The sequence below is a fragment of the Acomys russatus genome, chromosome 7, assembly GCF_903995435.1.
Source record: "Acomys russatus chromosome 7, mAcoRus1.1, whole genome shotgun sequence".
NCBI lineage: Eukaryota > Metazoa > Chordata > Mammalia > Rodentia > Muridae > Acomys > Acomys russatus.
The window spans coordinates 51,831,851-51,850,479 of record NC_067143.1 but is presented as its reverse complement, the minus strand read 5'-3'; the positions used below and the strand labels follow the sequence as shown (position 1 = coordinate 51,850,479).

The 18,629-nt window shown below is 46.2% G+C and overlaps 2 protein-coding genes across 2 annotated transcripts in view; one reads left to right on the top strand and one right to left on the bottom strand.

Annotated features, from left to right (window-relative positions):
- Window positions 1-18,629, top strand: part of Serpinh1 (serpin family H member 1) — a 671,742-nt gene that overhangs the window by 131,662 nt on the left and 521,451 nt on the right. The window lies entirely within an intron of this gene.
- Xrra1 (X-ray radiation resistance associated 1) overlaps window positions 1-18,629 on the bottom strand; it is a 70,015-nt gene that overhangs the window by 10,838 nt on the left and 40,548 nt on the right. The window contains exons 9-12 of the mRNA XM_051149032.1: window positions 15,688-15,816; window positions 14,860-15,065; window positions 9,683-9,723; window positions 5,888-6,013 (exon numbers count right to left, since the gene is read on the bottom strand). Of these exons, the coding sequence (XP_051004989.1) occupies window positions 5,888-6,013; window positions 9,683-9,723; window positions 14,860-15,065; window positions 15,688-15,816 (502 nt within the window). The remainder of the gene's footprint in view (window positions 1-5,887; window positions 6,014-9,682; window positions 9,724-14,859; window positions 15,066-15,687; window positions 15,817-18,629) is intronic.

Sequence of the window (18,629 nt, the reverse complement as noted above, 5' to 3'; positions counted from 1 at the left end):
GAAAAAGCTTCAGATATAAACCAACACAGACCGCCTCAATAGCTAGTTCCTCAAAAATCTGCATCCAGAAAAACTTCTATATGGCTAGCTAGATCGTCCGGCATCACAGATTGTTCTAGTCAGGACTTCAAATAAACTCTGCACTTTCCCAGCACTGATAGGCTGGACAACAAATAATACACCTAGCTCTCCTAGGACGTGGCCATTATCCCAATGTTCTTGCCCCCCCCCCAAAGGGAACTATCCCCCAACAGCAGGAAGCCATTTTAAAAAAATGATGTCCCTTTTCCCAAAGAGGGGTGGGTGGCTTTTGGTCATTCTCTGGGTGATGGATGATTATTATTATAAAGGTGTTGATTGCAAGTTTTTAAATGGTCTTAGTCAGGGAGGGAGCAAGGTACAGGAGCTGAGACTCAGGGACGACTTCTCTCTTTTGCTTTCCTTTATCCTTCTATCTCTCTTATCTAATATTAAGGAAGAAAAGGGAGAGTAAGGGAAAAAAAGAGGGAGATATAGGAATAATATAGAACTAACAGGGTAAAATGTTAGGTTATTGAATCTATTCTTAAAAGAGCAATTACTAGTCTCAAATATTTTTACATTGATATATATTATTGATACAAATGTAAAGTTATTTTTGATACAGATAATATGTGTGTGTGTGTGTGTGTTTGTGTGTTTCAACTCTTGTATAAGGTTTGTACCTATGCAACTCATTTAAGAATGTAATGTGAAGTTCTAGTCCTTGAAAACTCCTATTACAAACTGTTCAGGATAAATAATGCAGGTTAGTAGTCAGTCAATCAAACTTATGGTCATGTTAGATACTAGTTTAGTTAATTTCAGAAATATGTTTCCTAGGTTGAACAGACAGTAGCTAGAAACAAGCAACATTTATCTATTCAGACATACTATAAATAGATGGATGGTCTTCAAAATCCTCAGAGATCCACAAATTATGGCATTTTCTTAATAAAAAGATTGTTTGACTGTGAGACAAGTCAGCTCCTGGTAGCACCCCCATTCTACTTCAAAGAAGATGATGGGTATCGAAGAACCTCCATATGGAGTTTGCTTCAAGAATAGCAAGCTAGCCACTGAGCAAGAAACTGTGCTTGCTTCAACTGCAGACAGCAAACTGTCCAAGCTGTGGACAAGCCAGACATGCAGAGAAGTTGACTGCCAAGCTTTGCCAAGACAAGGCAGGCAATCCTTTACAATCCCTGCTTCACAAAAAAGTCTGTCACATACTGGGCTAGAAGGCTGAAGATGCTGCCCCAACATTACAGAAAAAATATGGTTGACTGCCCAGGCAGCCAGCTGTCGCTGTCATTTCTATTGGAAGCTGTTTGCTCTGCACTTCCTACATCATACTCAGGTGATGGGGCTGAAGACTAGATAGTTTTTGTTTGTTTGTTTTTTGATACATGGTTTCTCTGTGTAGCCCTGGCTGCCCTGGACTCACTTTGTAGACCAGGCTGGCCTTGAACTCACAGAGATCCACCTGTCTCTCTGCCTTTCTGAGTGCTGGGATTAAAGGCATGTGACACAATGCCTAGCTAAGACTGGACAGTTATATTCTCACAATTAAGCTTAAGTTTTTTAGGATTTAAGAAAAAGTTTTAAAAAGATAGTTTTAGATTTTTAAGTAGATTTTTAGGCTGATAAATGCAGTCTATGATAGAAAGTGACTTAGGTACAGAACTCTGAACTCACTGGGATGTGATAGGAAAGTAGGGTATTTTCTCCCAGTTGCCAAATACAAATGGACTGAACTTTGGGAATATTGTTCTTACAGGACAATTTTCACAATTGTTTCATAATTGTTCTTATTGTATATAGTTTGCTACTATAAGAGAAAGAGCCTTTTATTGGACCAAAAAGAAAAAAAATGTTCTGTGCTGGTCTGGTGCACTGTGTATTCGGATGCTGATTTCTGTGCCCTGAGATCTGGTTAACAGTCCAGATGTGGGCTTTGTCATTTCTATGAAGAATCTCCTGTATCGATGTGTAGACATGTTTTCCCTGGTTAATAAAGAAGCTGAGAGCCAATGACTGGGCAGAGGAGATAGAAAGGCTGGACTTCTGATCCAGTGTGTGTGGAGAGTGTGTCTCAGATAGGGACTACACAGTAGAGGGAAAAGAAGGAAGAAGCGGAGAGAAAGAAAGTAGCCATGAAGAGCTGGCATTGAGGGCTGATCTGATGAAGCAAGAGTAGCCCAGGCAGGGCCAATATGGCAAGTAACTCAGGGTGTGTGACTGAGAAGTAGCCAGACTAGAATAGGGGGTTAGACTAAATGAATATCTGCCCAGATCTAGTGTTTTAAGGCTTGTTGAATAAATCTAATAGGTCTCTGTGTTATTATTTGGGAGCTAGAGAGGTGACTAGAAAGATGCCTCATAAGTAACACCATAATTTTACAATCTGCTCGCTCATGTTTCAGTAGGTCACCATCTTTCTCCTTTGTGTTCATGTAGCTAAGTAGCTACAACAGACTGGTGTAGCATCTGGCCCTTAAAAAAATGGCTGGGCTTGGGGATGTGGCTTGGTGGAAGTCACTTGCCTGGCATGCAAGAGGCTCAAGGTTTAATGGCCAATGCTGAAAACACATTACAAAAAAATCTTGTGGACCCACTTGCTAGTGTCCAGAGAAAGAGGTTCAGTCTGCAGAGGTGCCTGTGGTGTGTGTCATGGTGGCCCAGGATGGCACAAAGCCTCTGTGGACAAACCACGCAGTGAGAGACAATCACTACAAATGGGGAATGGAAATATATGTTAATTCAATCAAGCAAGACACAAGGAGGGAGCTGAGTGTGTGTGTGTGTGTGTGTGTGTGTGTGTGTGTGTGTGTGTGTTTGTGCACGCGCACGTGTGCATACATGATATCAAGCCCCAGCTGAAAGGCATGGACTCAGGGTTCTGGCTGATTGGCAGAATCTGATCCCAGGATAGCTTGCTCCCTACAGGGTGAGTCAGATGACCTCAGGGACACAGTCAGGTAACCTCCGATTTCTGCCAAACCTCACTGGGTTAGTCAAATCAATTTCCACCCAACCTCACCAGACTAAAGAAAATAGAACTGCCAAACCTATTAGCTAAACAAATATTGGTTAATATTGGAGTAAAAGCAACTGGTTTGCAGTTGACACAACATTTCTAAGTGTGTCCTTGATGTGATACAAACAACATCCACAGAGAGTTACTGAGTATTCACCATGCATCGGGCTATTCTGGAGGCTAAGGGACCACATGGAGGTAACACAAAGCCCAGCACTCAAACGAAATGTATCCTGGTGGTCTACACCAGGTGACATACAGCAAGAGAACCAGTGTGAGGAGTTATCTGTCACACAGAAGACTGGCCCTCATGGTGAGGACACAGAAGATGGAAGGGGTCCCATCCCAACCCCAGCACAGAACAAGCCATCCACAGTCCCGGCTGTTCTGAAGCTGGCAGAGAACTCTGGCCTCAGAGCATTCTGGGAGTGCTCAGGAAAGAGAGGCATCTCAAGGGAGATTGGGTGGGACACTGGCTCACCTGGGCTCCGTGCCACGGCTACACATGTTTTAAGGACAAACCAGCTAAAGACTGTAAATTGTTAAAGTCCAACTGTGGCCCAGAGCAAGACACTGAAGCTCCTGGGGGGTGTGGTTATGGTGTGAGGGTATGAGAGAGGACCACAGAAACCTTCATTGTGGCATGGCACAGCGTGGCATAATGTGTGCCTGGAGGAGAAGAGCTGCCCTCACAGGAGAGGCAGTGACCCTCTGTTGCCCACAAGGAGCAGCCAACTGCCTAGGGAGGCATGGCACCTGGGAAAGGCAACACTTGCCACTCTTTATATGGGGTAGGGAAGCACCTGGGTCCTGCACAGTAGGTGTCTCCTGCGCAGCACTAGGACCAAGAGAATGTGGTCTTGGAGACATAGGGCCACAGTGCTGCCCAAGACTAGGGTTGGAGCTCACCTCAGGTCCCTATGTTGGGCTGGCAAGCGCCAGGGACAAACAGCAGCAGTTTACTGGGAGGCACGAAGGTTGATGGAGATCAACCAGAGGTACAGGGGCCTGGGGGAGGCCAGGTGGGAACAGCAGAGAAACACGCTCACAGCCTAGCAAGGATCAAGTCTCCGTGGAGTGAAAGGGATGCACTCTTTAGCAGAGATGACATAGGCTGCAAGTGCAAGGAAAGAGAGACACAGAAACAGGCCATGGCAAAGTGCAGCATCTGAAGGTGATGGAGCCATGTTAGAATCAGACAGAGGAGGCAGCAATGCAAGGACTGTTATCAGAGGCAAAGGAAGGTGCTTCACAATAAATAAGGGACCGTGTTATGTCGGTGTGTGGTAAATGAGGCTGTCCCTGCTAACAGACTTCAAAGGGACAGAACTGAAGATAGAAAAGAACAAAACCACTGCCACGATTTTAATTTTTCACTGTGTGGTATGCACCTATGTGGGTGCACTCGCCTGCGCATGTGCGTGTGGAAGTCAAACATTGGTTTCTGTGTCTTCCTTTATCATCCCCATCTTACTTTTTGAGATAGGGTCTCTCCATAGTTGTCTCCTGGGACAAGTGGCCCGGCTAGCCAGCAAGGCCCTAGGACCCACCTTTAGCTGCTCCTCTCTAGCACCCAGGTTATGGGCGTATCTTGCCACAGCTGGCTTTTATGTGGGCGCTGGGGATTTGAACTCAGGTTCTCATGCTTGTGTGCCAAGCAACTTCCTGAGACATCTCCCCAGATCCACAATAGAGATTTGAATGCACTGCTGTCAGTAACTGATAAGCAAGCGAGAGTACACAGAACAGTAGCGACTCTGCCAGGGCCTTGACTGCCATTCATCAACACCACCTCCACCCTGCAGATGATGCATGTTGCTTTAAGAACTCACAGAACGTATAAGTCGATTTTAGAAGGCACTTCAAGACGAGTTTAAACAGGCTTAAAAAGAAAGGAATCTCACAATTTGTGTTTACCTGGCTAAGAGAACTAATTAAGAGATCCACAAATCTAAGATGCCTAGAAAACTATAGATTTGTAACCAACCAACTGACTCCTAAGGGACCCAGAGGTCAAAGACACAAAGCCACAGGAAAAATTAAAAATACTTTGGTTGAGTGAGAAACGCAGGGGCTGGTGGTGTGGCTCAGTAGATGAGCACATGCTTAGCTACTGAACAGCTTGGGTTCCAGAACCAAAAAATAAATAACAGAGTCTATGGAAACCCAAACAAGACATGAATACTAGATAGGGGGAAGCGGCTGAATCAGACACATGGACTCCTCAGTCTGTTGTATCTCCCAATGCCCCTTTTCACCTGACTACACCCAATGATTCAGATCTAAGCTTAGGTAGCACTCTGCCTTGGCCAAACATTAGTCTGAGCGGGCATCACGTACTTGCTTCACAGTGCTGCCTACACTTCCTGCCTAGCATCAGGCATGCTTATACTGTGGCTGCCTGTCCAGTGTTGGTCTTCTCCACAGCTGACAAGCTCTGAAAGACCACGCTGTTTCCCTCACCCAATGCTTCCAGCCCACACTAATCTCAGACTCACCAGGCAGTTGGCCTTGCTCCTCCTGCCACTTCCTCCCAAGTGGTGAGGATCATAGGGACATGCCGCCACACCTGCTTCATGCACTGAGCCGGGGGGTCTCACACATGCTAAGCCAGCACTCCGCAGCTCGTCTCAAGGTCTTTCTTTTCACACTTGTACACCCAGTGCCTAGCACAGAGACTAGTACTTGCCCACCTTGAGAACCAGGGCCACACACTTGTAAGCAGGGTGGGGGGGATGGGGAGTGAGGGGGATGGGGAGAAATGGCCAGGCAGGCATGGTTCACATCCCTCCTCCCATCTATGCCCTATGGACATAGCAAAGCAGTTACCTTGTTGTAGGCCAGGCTAAGGTATCTCAGCTCTGGGAAAGGTGGGGCCAGCGTCTGGTTCCTTGCTTTCAGTGACTTCACAGGAAGAATCTCAAATATGGGAGGAAGTGAGCATACCTTGGCTGACTTAGAAGGAGAAAAAAAAAAGTCAGAGTCAAAGTGTCACAACGATTAAAAAGAAGTTGAGGTTGGCAGCAGCCAGTGTCCTTTCTATTGGGCGTGGTGAAAGATCTCTGTAGAGAGTCTGGCCAAAGAGACACCTAGGGTCACAAAGGCCAGAATTCTGACTCCGTGTTCTCTGAGGTCATATGAGCTAATTCTCCACATCCAAAATTCCAATTTCAAGTTCTCTGGGGCCAGGGAACACTGTAGGAGTGCTGCAGACACAGAGGCTCCTGCCCTTCCTCTGGCCCTGGCGTGCAGTACCATGGCCCTGGCTGCCCCTTCTGTGCATCAGCTGGCATTTCCCCAGAAGGTAGAGGAGACACTTACACTGATGAGGGCAACCAATCAAACGGGAGGGCAGGCAGGGGCACGAGCAGGCTGAGTGGGGGAACTCCTAGCCCCCAGGCCCTCAGCCCCCAGTTCTCATTCAGGGTGGAACAAGAAGCTAAGTCTTGAGGTAGGCCTGGCCTGATGATGGCAGTCTGGATCACATGGAGTTCTCGGGCTCCCCAATAGCCTGAGGTGACTCGGGGCCAGTGTGGGATCAGGCATGAGAAGGGAAGTGATGGAGTAACCATGCCAAATGCAGCTTGCTTATGTCCCATGAATTACAAGGACCCGAGTGACATGATGAGGATAGATACTGGACTAAGATGAACCAAATATCCCCAGTGCCACTAACAACTGTGTGGTCTTGATCCAACCATTCTACTGTCTCTTATTCAATAGATGAACATGTGCGGAGCAACTACTTTGAGCCAAATGCTTTGTGTCCTCCACACAAATGAAGCCGCACAAAGGAGACAGGTCGGTGTGAGGTAAAACACATGGGAGTGATACTTTTTGGAAACTTATAAGGCTCCCCTGGTCTAGGTCACCTGCTGCATTCTGACAGAGCAGTGTAGAATAATAGCAGACAGCAGTCTCTCCCACTTTTCAACTCCCTGTGACAGGGATTAAAGGGCTGCTTCTGACTCCTGAGGGGGCCTATAGCCATCTCCTCTATAACTTTGAACTTTGGGTCATATTCTTGCTCAACTGCAGACATATGCATGTGTATCATCTAAAAACTGGCCACAGAAGGATAATTATACCTAAACTTACCTGACATCTCCCATTGTCCTTCAAGGCAGAAGACACAAAGATAAAGGTAATTAAGACATTTCCACAATTCTAGAAAAGATCTGCAGGCAGATTGCCCACACCATGGGAACAGAGGTAGGAGCAATTATTTCATAATAGCACTGGAGGCTGCCGCCTGAGTGGGAGCAACCCTCTCAGGACTGAACAGAACTTCCCCATCAGGCAACACTGTCCTGAGAGCCCAGAGAGCCTTTAGAACCAGACCTGAAACAATGAACCAGATGGACCAAGACTAGTTGACTATGTGAACTTAAGGCCCCACTACACAGTCTTTAGTCCTTCCTCTACACAGCCCTGGGCCCTCCTCAGCACCCCAAGTATGAGAGTCTGCTACCAGTCCCTCTATTTCTTCTCACTGTGGTCATACTGCGCAATTATTTTCTTCCTTGACCACCACTTGTCTTTCTGACTGAACTTTTGAGGAAGTCGGTAGCGAGAGTCTAGACTGGTAGAACCCTCCAGGGTCAGAAATGGAGCAAGACTGAGTATGCAAAACAAGGGGGCAAGTCAGAGCAGAACACAGACCAGGAAATCCAGAGACCCAGCCCAGAGGCTGCTGAGCTGAGGGCCTAACCGGCCCTCTGTTAGAGGGGCATGCATCTAACTTACAGAGAGAGAGCCCTGACTATCTCTACCACCCAGGTCACCTTCTAGGTTCTCAGATGCTGAGCTGTAAGCACTGACAATCTGCTGCCATTGATTTCCAAGTTACAGACATCATCAGCTACAGGCTTCTCAACCTGGTATGAATGTCCATTTGCAATGTGACCCTTGAAACTGACAAACTCAAAGGAACAGCTGCCATTTCTACATTCCTAAAACTAGACTGGCTATGGCAAAGAGTTTATTTGGTTTCTGCCCCACACTCTTGGCGCTGAGCTTTTAAAGCCTTGAGTCTTCCCCGAGTGAGGGGCTGCCTGTTAGCCAGGGTTCCTTGGACCACATTTCCATTCTGGTAATGGGATGAGGATCGGGCTAGTTGGAAGGCAGCAGCTCTGAGCTCAAACACACATCTATGAAGACTTTCTAATGGAAGCTGTGCACCAAAGCTCAGGCAAGCTTCCTGGTAGGTGAGTACATGGACAGGTCAGGAGGGTGGGATGCCAGGTTTCATGGGGAAAGGGTACAGAAGCTTTGCAGGTGGGACCTTCCGGATCTCACCTATGACCCTTCTTATTTTCCTGCCCTCATTTTTTGTGCTTCATATTACAACTGCAGCTGTTTGAGCAGGACCTTTCTCAAGGTCTCCAAGTTTTAGTAAATTATTGAACCTGGCGTGGGGGGAGGCAGGCAGCAAAATACAGGTAGTGGTCACAGTGTGGCTAGTTTATTGTCTTCTTCCTCCTTCATGGCTGGCACCTAAAGTGAGGATAGTTTTCTTAGGAACTATATCCCTAAACTTGACCTTAAACCCTGGGTTGGTCAAAGTCAGCACTGTACGGTAATGTCATCTGCCCTTCTGATTTCCTTCAACAGTAGAATGTGGCCAAGGTAACATTTGAATTTCACACTCTCCTACTTTCTTGCTCTCTAAAGACCGATACTGTCCTGTTGTTAAGAATACCAGGATGAAAAGACCAGGGCATGCCATATCCTTTGAAGCTCAGCTCCCAGCTGGCCAGCCATGGCAGCAAACCCAGCAGAACCACCTTGCTAGCTCAAAGAATTTTGGGAACTAACTAGCAGAACTGAAATCAGTGGCTGTTGGTTTTGTTATGTAGCAGTAGTTAACCAGTACAGTTTCTCTCACACAGTTCTATCTGGGAGGAGGTGGCCTACTGTGCTATGTCTCAAGGATATGGGTTGGCTAGGTGTAGACATGTACATCTTGTTGCAAACTGGATGCATCAATATTTAGTGTACATGTATCAGTTTCCACGAGCTTGGTTAGTGAGCTCTGCCCTGAGACAAAAACCAGACTTCTACAATGACAAAATCAAATGGTACACATTTGGCAGCAAGGCTCAGATCTGGGCAGTAGTGTACCTAGAAGGAACTGCTCCACTTTTTGGGGCCTTTGTGAGAGGCCTCTGTGAGTTCCATCCTGGTGGCAGTCCCAGTTTCATCATCTGAGGTAGCTGCTGTCACTACACTAAGCTGAACAGTGTCTGAAGGCATAGGAGCCAGTCTGTGGGGCAATGAAGTCAGGGCCCATTCAGTTCCCCCACCACATCCCCATTGGTCAGCATAGGGCTGACTCACAGTTGGTGCTTAGCAAAGACTTATTCGCCTAGTATGACCTTAAAAAAATGTCATTTGTAGCTCTATTTAACTTATTTCGTTTTGTTTGTTGCCATTTAATGCTCTTGTCACTATTCTCTAACTAGCACAGTGTGACTATTCACAGGAATTTACACCATATCCAGTATTTTGAGTAATCCAGATGAGGCTCAGGGGTATGGCATTTGCCCTGTTTGTGCAAGGCCTTGGGTTCCATCGCCAGTAGGACAATAAAAAGCACAAATGTGACGCAGCAGTTCCTCCTACCTGTGAGGTTGAAAATCCAGGGTAAGATGAAAACACAACCTCTGAAACAACAAAGAGAGACCGGAAGGTTGGTGAGATACTTACTGACCCCAGAGGGGTCCGGTCTGGATCTCTTCCCCACTGTGTACTCCCCAGTGCCTCCCAGACAGGTTCCAGTGTTAACCCTGAAAAGGATCAGATTGGAATAAAACCCAGTTCCTTAGCCAGGCTGCTGTTCCCCACCCCCACCCCCTGCATGGATGGTCTCTACTTCTTCTATCATATCCCATCTGGGGGTGTGGTGATGGGACCTGAATGGACCCTGACCTCATGCTGCCCTTCTGCTCACACACAGTGTTTCAGTCACATGGATCTTCATTGTAACTTTGTGACCAGGGCTATTGGGGGGCCTGCATGGAGTGGAAAGCTAATTATGTGTGTCTCATAAGAGAGAGATGTCCAGAGAAGACCTCTCATCTGAGGAGTTGAAAACATGCTGAACACCTGGAAACAAGTCAGTGGGAGAGGAAACAAGCTGGGATAGGGATGAGGCTGCAGAATGAGTTCATCCTGGTTGGACTGAGATGAGCCAATCAGTTGCTGAGTTTAACCTAAGGACCAAGCCAGAGCATCTGTGGGACTGCACACACCCTGTACAGGCAACTTTACCTGGTGCCTGGGCACCTCCCTCACATTCGTGATATGATGAGAAAGGTCACGTGAGAATAGATAGCAGGGGTAGGTGGGCCAGCACTTGCACGGAACAGTCCTCCTATCTGGCAGTCTGGGAGGGACTGGAAAAGGTTTATGCAGCAAATAGCCAGCCAGCCTGCCAGAGAATGGGCCAGATTAGACTCTGACAAGGAGGTGAGAGGACTTTGACAGCAGGGGGCAGGGGCTCCCTTGCTCTTGTGTGTCCCCCACAGCTTCCTGTGAATGGCAACATGGAAGTCTTACTTGGTTACCAGGTGAATCAATTGGCATAACTGCCACAGTCACAAAGCAGGCTCATTCTACCCCGCTTGGTGGGTTCTCTCTTCAAAGATTTGTCTCAGCTCTGCAGGGCCAGCTGAGCCTGCAGACACCTACAGCTCAGCAGCAGCTCTGCCTCATGACTGATTAGGTCTTACCGCAGAGCCTAAGAGGCCTCTGCCCCAAGATTCTAATTTTTTTGGACTCCAACCTCTTCATACAAAGAAAGTCCAGGCTCTAGTGGCTTCAAAATATTGTCTTCAAACACTTAAGCAATGAAACAGCACCAAACTTCACTAGGAAGTTTATGAACACCAAACACTTCTGAACTCATTTTATGAGGTAAACACAGCCTTGATTGTCAGTCCTCACAGGAACCTCATAACAGAGGAAAACATTACACCAGGCACCTCCTGGACATGGATGCAGAAGCGCTCCAATGAATGTCAGTGAATTCAAAACCTGGACCATCATGGCCACGGGCTGGGGGAGGGGCGGGTTAGGAGGATCTTGTCATGGGAATGCAAGACCGACTCAACATTCAGAAGTCCATTTCTCTCACTTCACCACTCCTGAAAATAAAAAATGTGGTCCCCTGCCCCATCAATCTATTGTGGGGGTTGGTGATGTGTGTCTTTAATTTCAGTACTAGAAAGAGAGAAAGAAGAGAGGGGAGAGGGGAGAAGAGAGAAGAGAGAGAAGAGAAAAGAGAGAGAGAGAGAGAGAGAGAGAGAGAGAGAGAGAGAGAGAGAGAGAGAGAGAGAGAGAGGCAGAGGCAGGCAAATCTCCGTGAGTTCCAAGCCAGCCAGAGCTACATGGTAAGACCCTGTCTCAAAAAATCTTTTTTCACCTTCCCACCACCAAAAATTAATTCATGTAATTATTAGCCCAATTGGTTATTTTAAAAAAGAATCCAATAAAATCCAACACTGATTTGCAGAAGAAAAAAAACCCCAGCAAACTAGGAATACATTAATATTTCTTTAAATTTGAGGCATCTATAAAAATATATACAGCTAATACACTTCTGAAATACTGAACACTTTTCTCCTAAGGTTGCAAAGAAAATTTCCCATCATTTCTACTCAACAATACTGTTTTGGCCAAACAATAAGGCAATAAAAAAGGTGCTAAGAGTCATGACAACAGGAAAAGAGGAGATAAAATGGGCATCATATATAAGTGTTGCCACCACAAACACAGATTAATTCAAAAGAGCCTGCAAGTGACCAAAAGCAAAAAATGAACTTCAAAACATTACTGGATATGAGTTCACTATGTCTGTGTACTAGCAATAAATGAATGGGACTGAAGTAGAAAATGCAGCACCACTTACAAAAAGAGATCAAAGACGCAGGAATACATCTAATGACAGATGTGCATGGTCTCAGGCTTGGAAACAGCAGAGCACTCCTGAGAGAAACTTGAAAACCGGGTTGGAGAAATGGCTCAGTGGTTAAGGACACAGGCTGCTCTTCCTGAGGACCTGGTTTCAATTTTCAGCACAAGTGGCAGCTGACAAGCTTCTGTAGCTCCAGTCCCAGGGGACCCTACGCCCTCTTCTGGCCTCTTCAGGCACTGCACACATGTGGTACGCATACATGTACACAGAACGCCCATACACATAAAATTATAGTTAAAGTTAAAGACCTGAAAACTGATAGGGTGTGTTCTTTTACTATTCTGAAAAATGTATCACAAAGGCACTGATTATTTCCACCTTGATCTATATAGTCAGTGTACTTCTAACCAGATTCCAGTGGGATTCTGTTGGAAACTGACAATTCTCAAATTTAGGTGGGTAATGCAGAGGCCTTTGGTGATACCACAAATTGCTGGGCACTGCAACTATCCTGAAGACCTTCACTAGCAAGCAACAAACCTAGCTATGGCGCTACAGTGGCTTTCATTTCTAGTATCATTTTAGTCAGAGAGGGTAGCAGGGTATAGGGCAATATGTTAAAAATAGTTTGCATGAAAACACCCTTGTGTAACTGTACAATAAAATAAATGAAAAAAGAATGTTTAGAAAAGTCTTTATAGAGAATGATTGAAGGGGCAGGCCAAGGGCAGGACCAAGCTCAGGGCTGGCCAGATAACCTGCTGCAGAAGTAAGCTGCAGTCAGGGGCCTGCATCCAGGAAATGCACTCACCCCTAGGGTGGTGCCATGTAGTTAACAGTGAGGAAGTGAGACATCTTGAGTTCTCAGCAAGAATCACTTCTGAAAGCTACAGTAGTTCAGACAGTCACGTTGTTTACCCAACAGGGCCTCCCCTACTCGGTGGGCAAAGCAGGTCTTTCAATTAATGGTGCTGGATCAAAAAGTATATGCATATAAACAAAGTGAACTCTGCCTCTGCCTCCCATCATATATGAAAATCTTGGAAGATCATCGACCAAAATGTTAACAATTTTAACAATCAAGCTTTTAAAAGAAATAGCTCCATAGTCTTGAGATAAAGTCCAAATTCTAAAAACAGCAAAGGAAAAGCACTGACATAAAATACTGATGAGTCAGATTTAATTAAAAGAACTTTAAAAGTGAGTTCGAGGCCAGTCTGGTCTACAAAGCCAAGGCTACACAGAGAAACCCTGTCTCAAAAAACAAAACAAAAAAGCCTGGGAACAGCTCAGTTGGTAGAGTGCTAGTTTAGCATTTGTGGGGCCCCAGGCTTGATCCCCAGCAGCAGCAGAAGAGGGCTGAAGGGAAGAAGGAAGAAGAAGAAAAAGAATAAAAACCACACATTAGATTTTTTTTGGTAACATATTTATAAAGGATTTGTGTCCAAAGTTATAAAGAACCTTAAAAATCAAGAAAAAGATACACATTCTAATTTAAAAAATAGACTTGAGTATTTCCCAAAGGAACATCAAAGTGACCCACAAACACATAAAAAGACACTCCACGGAGTTGGAGAGATGGCTCAGAGGTTAGGAGCACCGCCTGCTCTTCTAGAGGTCCTGAATTCAATTCCCAGCAACCACATGGTGGCTCACAACCATCTATAATGTGATCTGATGCCCTCTTCTGTCCTGCAGGTAGAGAACTGTATATGTATTAATAAATAAATCTTTAAAAAAAAAAAAAAAAGACTCCACATCACTAGCCATTTGAGAGGTGGAAATTGAAATCACAATGCGGCATCACTATGCACGCAGCAGAGCAGCTAACTCAAACTCAAGCATTGGGAGGCCATGGAGTAACCGGGGTCACACACACATCAGAGTGGGAGTGCACTGGCACGGCCATGCTGGGAAGTGTCTGCAGCGTCCACGATGCTCAAGATATTTGGAGATGTGTAACAAGCAAGCCCTCTTCTGGGCACAGTCCCGAGGAACTGAGGGCATGTGCCCACCTAATGGCAAGAGGATGCCCGCAGCAGTTCATAGCCCCAAACTAGATACAACCAGAATGTGTCTCAAAACAGGAAACAAATTGTGGCGTGCATGGAGTAAACATGAACAGGGATAAAGATAACATGCAGTGACATTGATGAACCAAGCTGACATGACACTCGGTGAACACAGCTGGGTACAAGGTCCATGCTGTATGGTCCTGTACGTGAACTTCAAATTGGGCGAGGGTAACTTCTTACTGGGAGGGTCCCACTGGGACACTGGGAATGTTCTGGGTTGTAATGCGAGTAAATGGGTAAAGAGTGTTCATAAAACTTCAGGCTCTGCACAGGACGTCTGTACTTCACCTGCCCTAAGCCATCTCCCCCAGTTTGAACTGTAAACAGTTGGCAGGCACATAGCAACAAAGCCAGCCCAGGGGGACCACAACAGAAGATGTCCAACCCAGAGCTGTGCTCCCTACTGCCAGCTTGGGTGGGTGTACGATACGGTAATGTGTGTTTCCTTTCTGCCTGTGGCGGGTACTGTGTAGATGTGACTCTTGGAACTATGGAGCCATTCTGAGAACCTAGTGGGAACCAGTCTAAGAGGACAGACAGGATTGCCAGTGCCCAGGGAGGACAGAAAAGCCCTTGAGAATATGTGTACATTACAGTCTTTTCTGGCTCCTGAGTTTCTTAATATATGAGATTTTTAAAAATCCATTTTTACTTGGAGTTTGAAAGCATCTTACCTGATAGAACTGGTTTGGAAGTTGCTAAGCGGTTCATTTAGACTGCAGGAGCACCCCAGAATCAGACTTTTATGATCAACCCCAAGAATCTTACTCCCCAGTGAAGCAAGCATCGGGACAAAGGACATAGCTCACCTGTGCGGTCAACGTCCTTTTTCATGGGCAGTACAGTATAATTTGGTTGTTCATCCGAGGCCTCAAATACCCACGTCTGGGGCTGCAGATCTTTCTGGGAATTTGGCCCCTCTGTAACCCAGTCCCCTGAGCCAGCCTGGAGCTGAACCTGTTGTAGGTACGGGATCCGGAAAATCTTGTTTTGGTCCAGGCTCAACTTCTTCAATCTTCAATTAAGGAAAGTGAATTTAGAATCACAACAGTGACATTACCTCTCGGGTATTACTGAGCAAGCTGGGGAACAAACATGGATTCAGGCTTGGACATGGACACCTGCTGTGTAACCTTGTGTTGGTGGTGGGAGGGGATGATTTACCTCCTCTGGGGCTCAATGGCCCTATCTCATAGTTGGGACAATGCTTATAAACCTTTAAAGCTTTGGTGAAGAAAGACTGAGAATGTGTAAACAGGGCCACAGAGTAGTATCTGGTGAATAGAAACAATTCAGAGGAAATATTCTAGGGATCTTTGTCAAATATGCAGAACTTGGCAGCTAAGGTTCTCTCTCTCTCTGTCCCCTGTGTGTGAGTACTGGTGGAGGTGTCTTCTTTCCAGGATCAGCGTCCTATCCTGGGCAATGGTAACCCTACACATGAGCAGAAGTCACCTTAGTGACTTTGCATTTCTCTGCCAAGCTAAGCTCAGAGCGAGAGTTGACTTGCCCAAAGCCACACAGCAGAGATACAGGGGAACTGGGACATTAGTCCATGCTGTGTAGCTGGAATGTAGCATTCAGGGTGTGAGCCCTGCCGGGGGCAGAGGATAGTGCAGAGGACGGCGTGACCATACCTCCGGAGGCCAGCCAGGCTGGCAAAGCAGTTGGGATTAGACAGTTTGTTGTCATCCAGCATCAGGGTCTCCAGGGCTGGGAACCTTAGGATGTACTTCTTGCTTGTCAGTTGTGTCATGGATGCCTCCCTGTGGGCATAGAGATCTTGCACACTGAGAAATGGGAGAGGATGAGAGCCACTATTCCCAGGAAGAAGGGAAGCTGGAGAGTGACCGGGAGGGTTACCCAGCTCTGAAGCTTCCCTAGTGCTCACAAGAGGTCCAAGAGAGAGGAGGAGCAGCAGGTATAGTCCCCACCCACTGACCCCCTTCCCCAGGCCACTGCATGGAGAAAGGGTCACTGAGACTGGGCCAGGGTGGCATAGTAGGGTGTGAAGAGATTGTAATCTTGCCTTAGTCTGGGCCCAAGGTGAAAACAGTCTTGGGATACTTGACCCCACTGAGACTTTTGTCTCTATAAACTAATAAACATCTTAGTATAGACTGAGAGGGAGGAAGGATCAGTTCAAGAGAAAAGACAAGGGCCAGGCAATTCTGGCTGGGGTATTGTATTACAAAAAGGACCATGGAGTGGGAGGAGGAAGCAGGGGAGAGAGAGGAGAAGAAGACTGGGGAACTGGAGAGAGAGAGATAAGAGGTTCCTGCCCATGAATTTCAGGATTTTGCAGTGGTGGTCTCGGAGGATACCTCCAAGTTCAGTCCATGGATGGTGCAGCTTCTTCTGTCAGATAGATGATCTGCTGGACTTGTGAGAATTACGTCAGGGGAATTGCCCCATGGAACTGATACCCCTTAATCTCTTCTCCCTCCTATTTAAGGTAGTTGAGTTGTAAGGGAGGTACATGCCTTTAATAAATCCCTAATAAAGTAGAATCTTTAAGGAATTGGAGCCAACAAGTGGGGCCTGGTGGGTTCTGTAATTTCTAATGGTATGAGGTAAGATTCAAATTTTCAGGATATAGAAATGCTGTTTCAGGGGATCAGCAAAGTCACAACTGCTGTTGCAAAACTCTTTCCTGCTTTATACTTAGAGGGAATTTTCTGGTTTTTGTCTTTTTATTGTATTTCATTCTTAGAAGGATTGGAAGAAAGGCTGGTAAGATAGGAAAACAGGAAGTGTCAGTAAATCTATCCTTTTGGAAAGAATTGCAGACTTGACTGAACAGCTGGAGAAAGTGTGGAAAGAAGGTGAAGGGCTGGGAAAGCAAAAAGCACCTTTGGTAACAGGGGATGAAGAAAAACAGAAACTAGAGGATCAGGAAAGCAAACAAACAGAAAGGTCTTTGGAGAAAAATGATTTGATAGAGGAACCCTCCAGAGCCACACAGACACCATCAGCTTTTCCAGTTACTATAAGACATGTGCCTGCTCATAATGGTGCTGAGGAGTGTGATGAAATGGCATGGCATCCAATGGATATGTTGGATTTAAAACGTTTTAAGGAATCTGTAATCAGGTATGTAATGCATTCGACTTTTGTTAAACAAATGTTAAATAACTGGGCTATGCAGCATAGACTTGTTCCCAAGATTGGAAAAGTTTGGTTTCAGTGGTATTAGAACAGTCCAAGGTGTCAAACAGCTGAAGTAGAAAAGGAGTTAATTCTGGTAGAGCAAAAACTACAAAAGGCATATGTGGATAGAGTTAATCCTAAACTTGGTTGCATTTTGATTATTTTACCTTCAACAGGAGGGTCACTGGCTATGCTGATGGCCACCACCAGGGTAAGTGAAGACCAAACTATAGAGATAATGCAACAGATGGTACACTGCACAGTGCTGGTCAAAGGCAGGCCCCTGGGTACCTTTTGTCACCCACTCTGAGACTGGTAACCATGGCAACAATATATTCTTGGTTTGGACCACGGCAGTGCCATCAAGGTTTCCTTGAGGAATTCCAAAAACACCTGAGAGTCATATGTAAGAGGACGTATGTAAGTGTGGTATGTAACTGGTGGCATTTTAGGTGTGACTGTTAACAGGACCTCATGTTTCCAGGGGGATGAGGCCTAGGCTGATGTAAAGACACCTGGGATCAGATCACAGTTTCACCCTCCCTGCACATTCCATCCACATGACACAGAAACACCCATGACACACAAATGCATAAGCTGTGCATGAGCTGTAAGGGCACAGGCAAGAGGTGAAGTGAGCAATATGTCCTGAGGCCTACTTCATGCCTGCACTGTGATGAGGGCTTCTCGAGCTCTTTGAGGATGTCAGTGGGAGAGGTACTGTCTATCTGCTTTCCAAACAGGAAGTTCAACAACTCGCTCAAAGTCTCACCCTTCCCACCATTGGCCTCCTCTTCTGGTCACACCTTTAAGTCCCAGGTGGGTCAGAGTGAGGAGATGGAAGAGGCCACTGTTGCCTGGTCTAGGTAGAGCTTGGCAAAGGTAGATGAGTTCAGAAGCAAGTACAAAGTTGGGGTGGACCTTGTAGGCATTGGAAGAGGGGAAGAATAAGGTCAAATTGGGGTGCACACAATTCTTAGGTCCAGTGAAGAACAAAGGTATCAGAACAGGCACCTGCGCCTTAAGGCAGGAAAGTTTCACAGGTGCATCTGGGGATCAGCACAGCCACTCATTCCCTCAGGGATGTCCCTAGCAGATGTTTATATTGCCAGCTACTGGGAGAAAAGGGACACTCCCTCCTTCTCAAGGCATTTCTAGTCTTGAGGAGGAGGAGGTGTGAAACATTGCCCACAGTAAGGCAAGTGCTGCTGCTGAAGCAGGCATCGGGCAGAGGTGCTCGGGAAAGGCAGTGATTAGGTGAGCTCAGAAAGAACAAGAGGAGGAATTCTGGCGTGCTTTTAACCTCTGTGAAAAGGGAAAAAGTCGGGGGCAGAAATCAACCCTGGCTCTGTAGCTCTGGGCAGCCATGTATCCTACAGTGGGGCTCAGAGATACACACTCGGCCCAGCTATGAGAATACATGGGTACA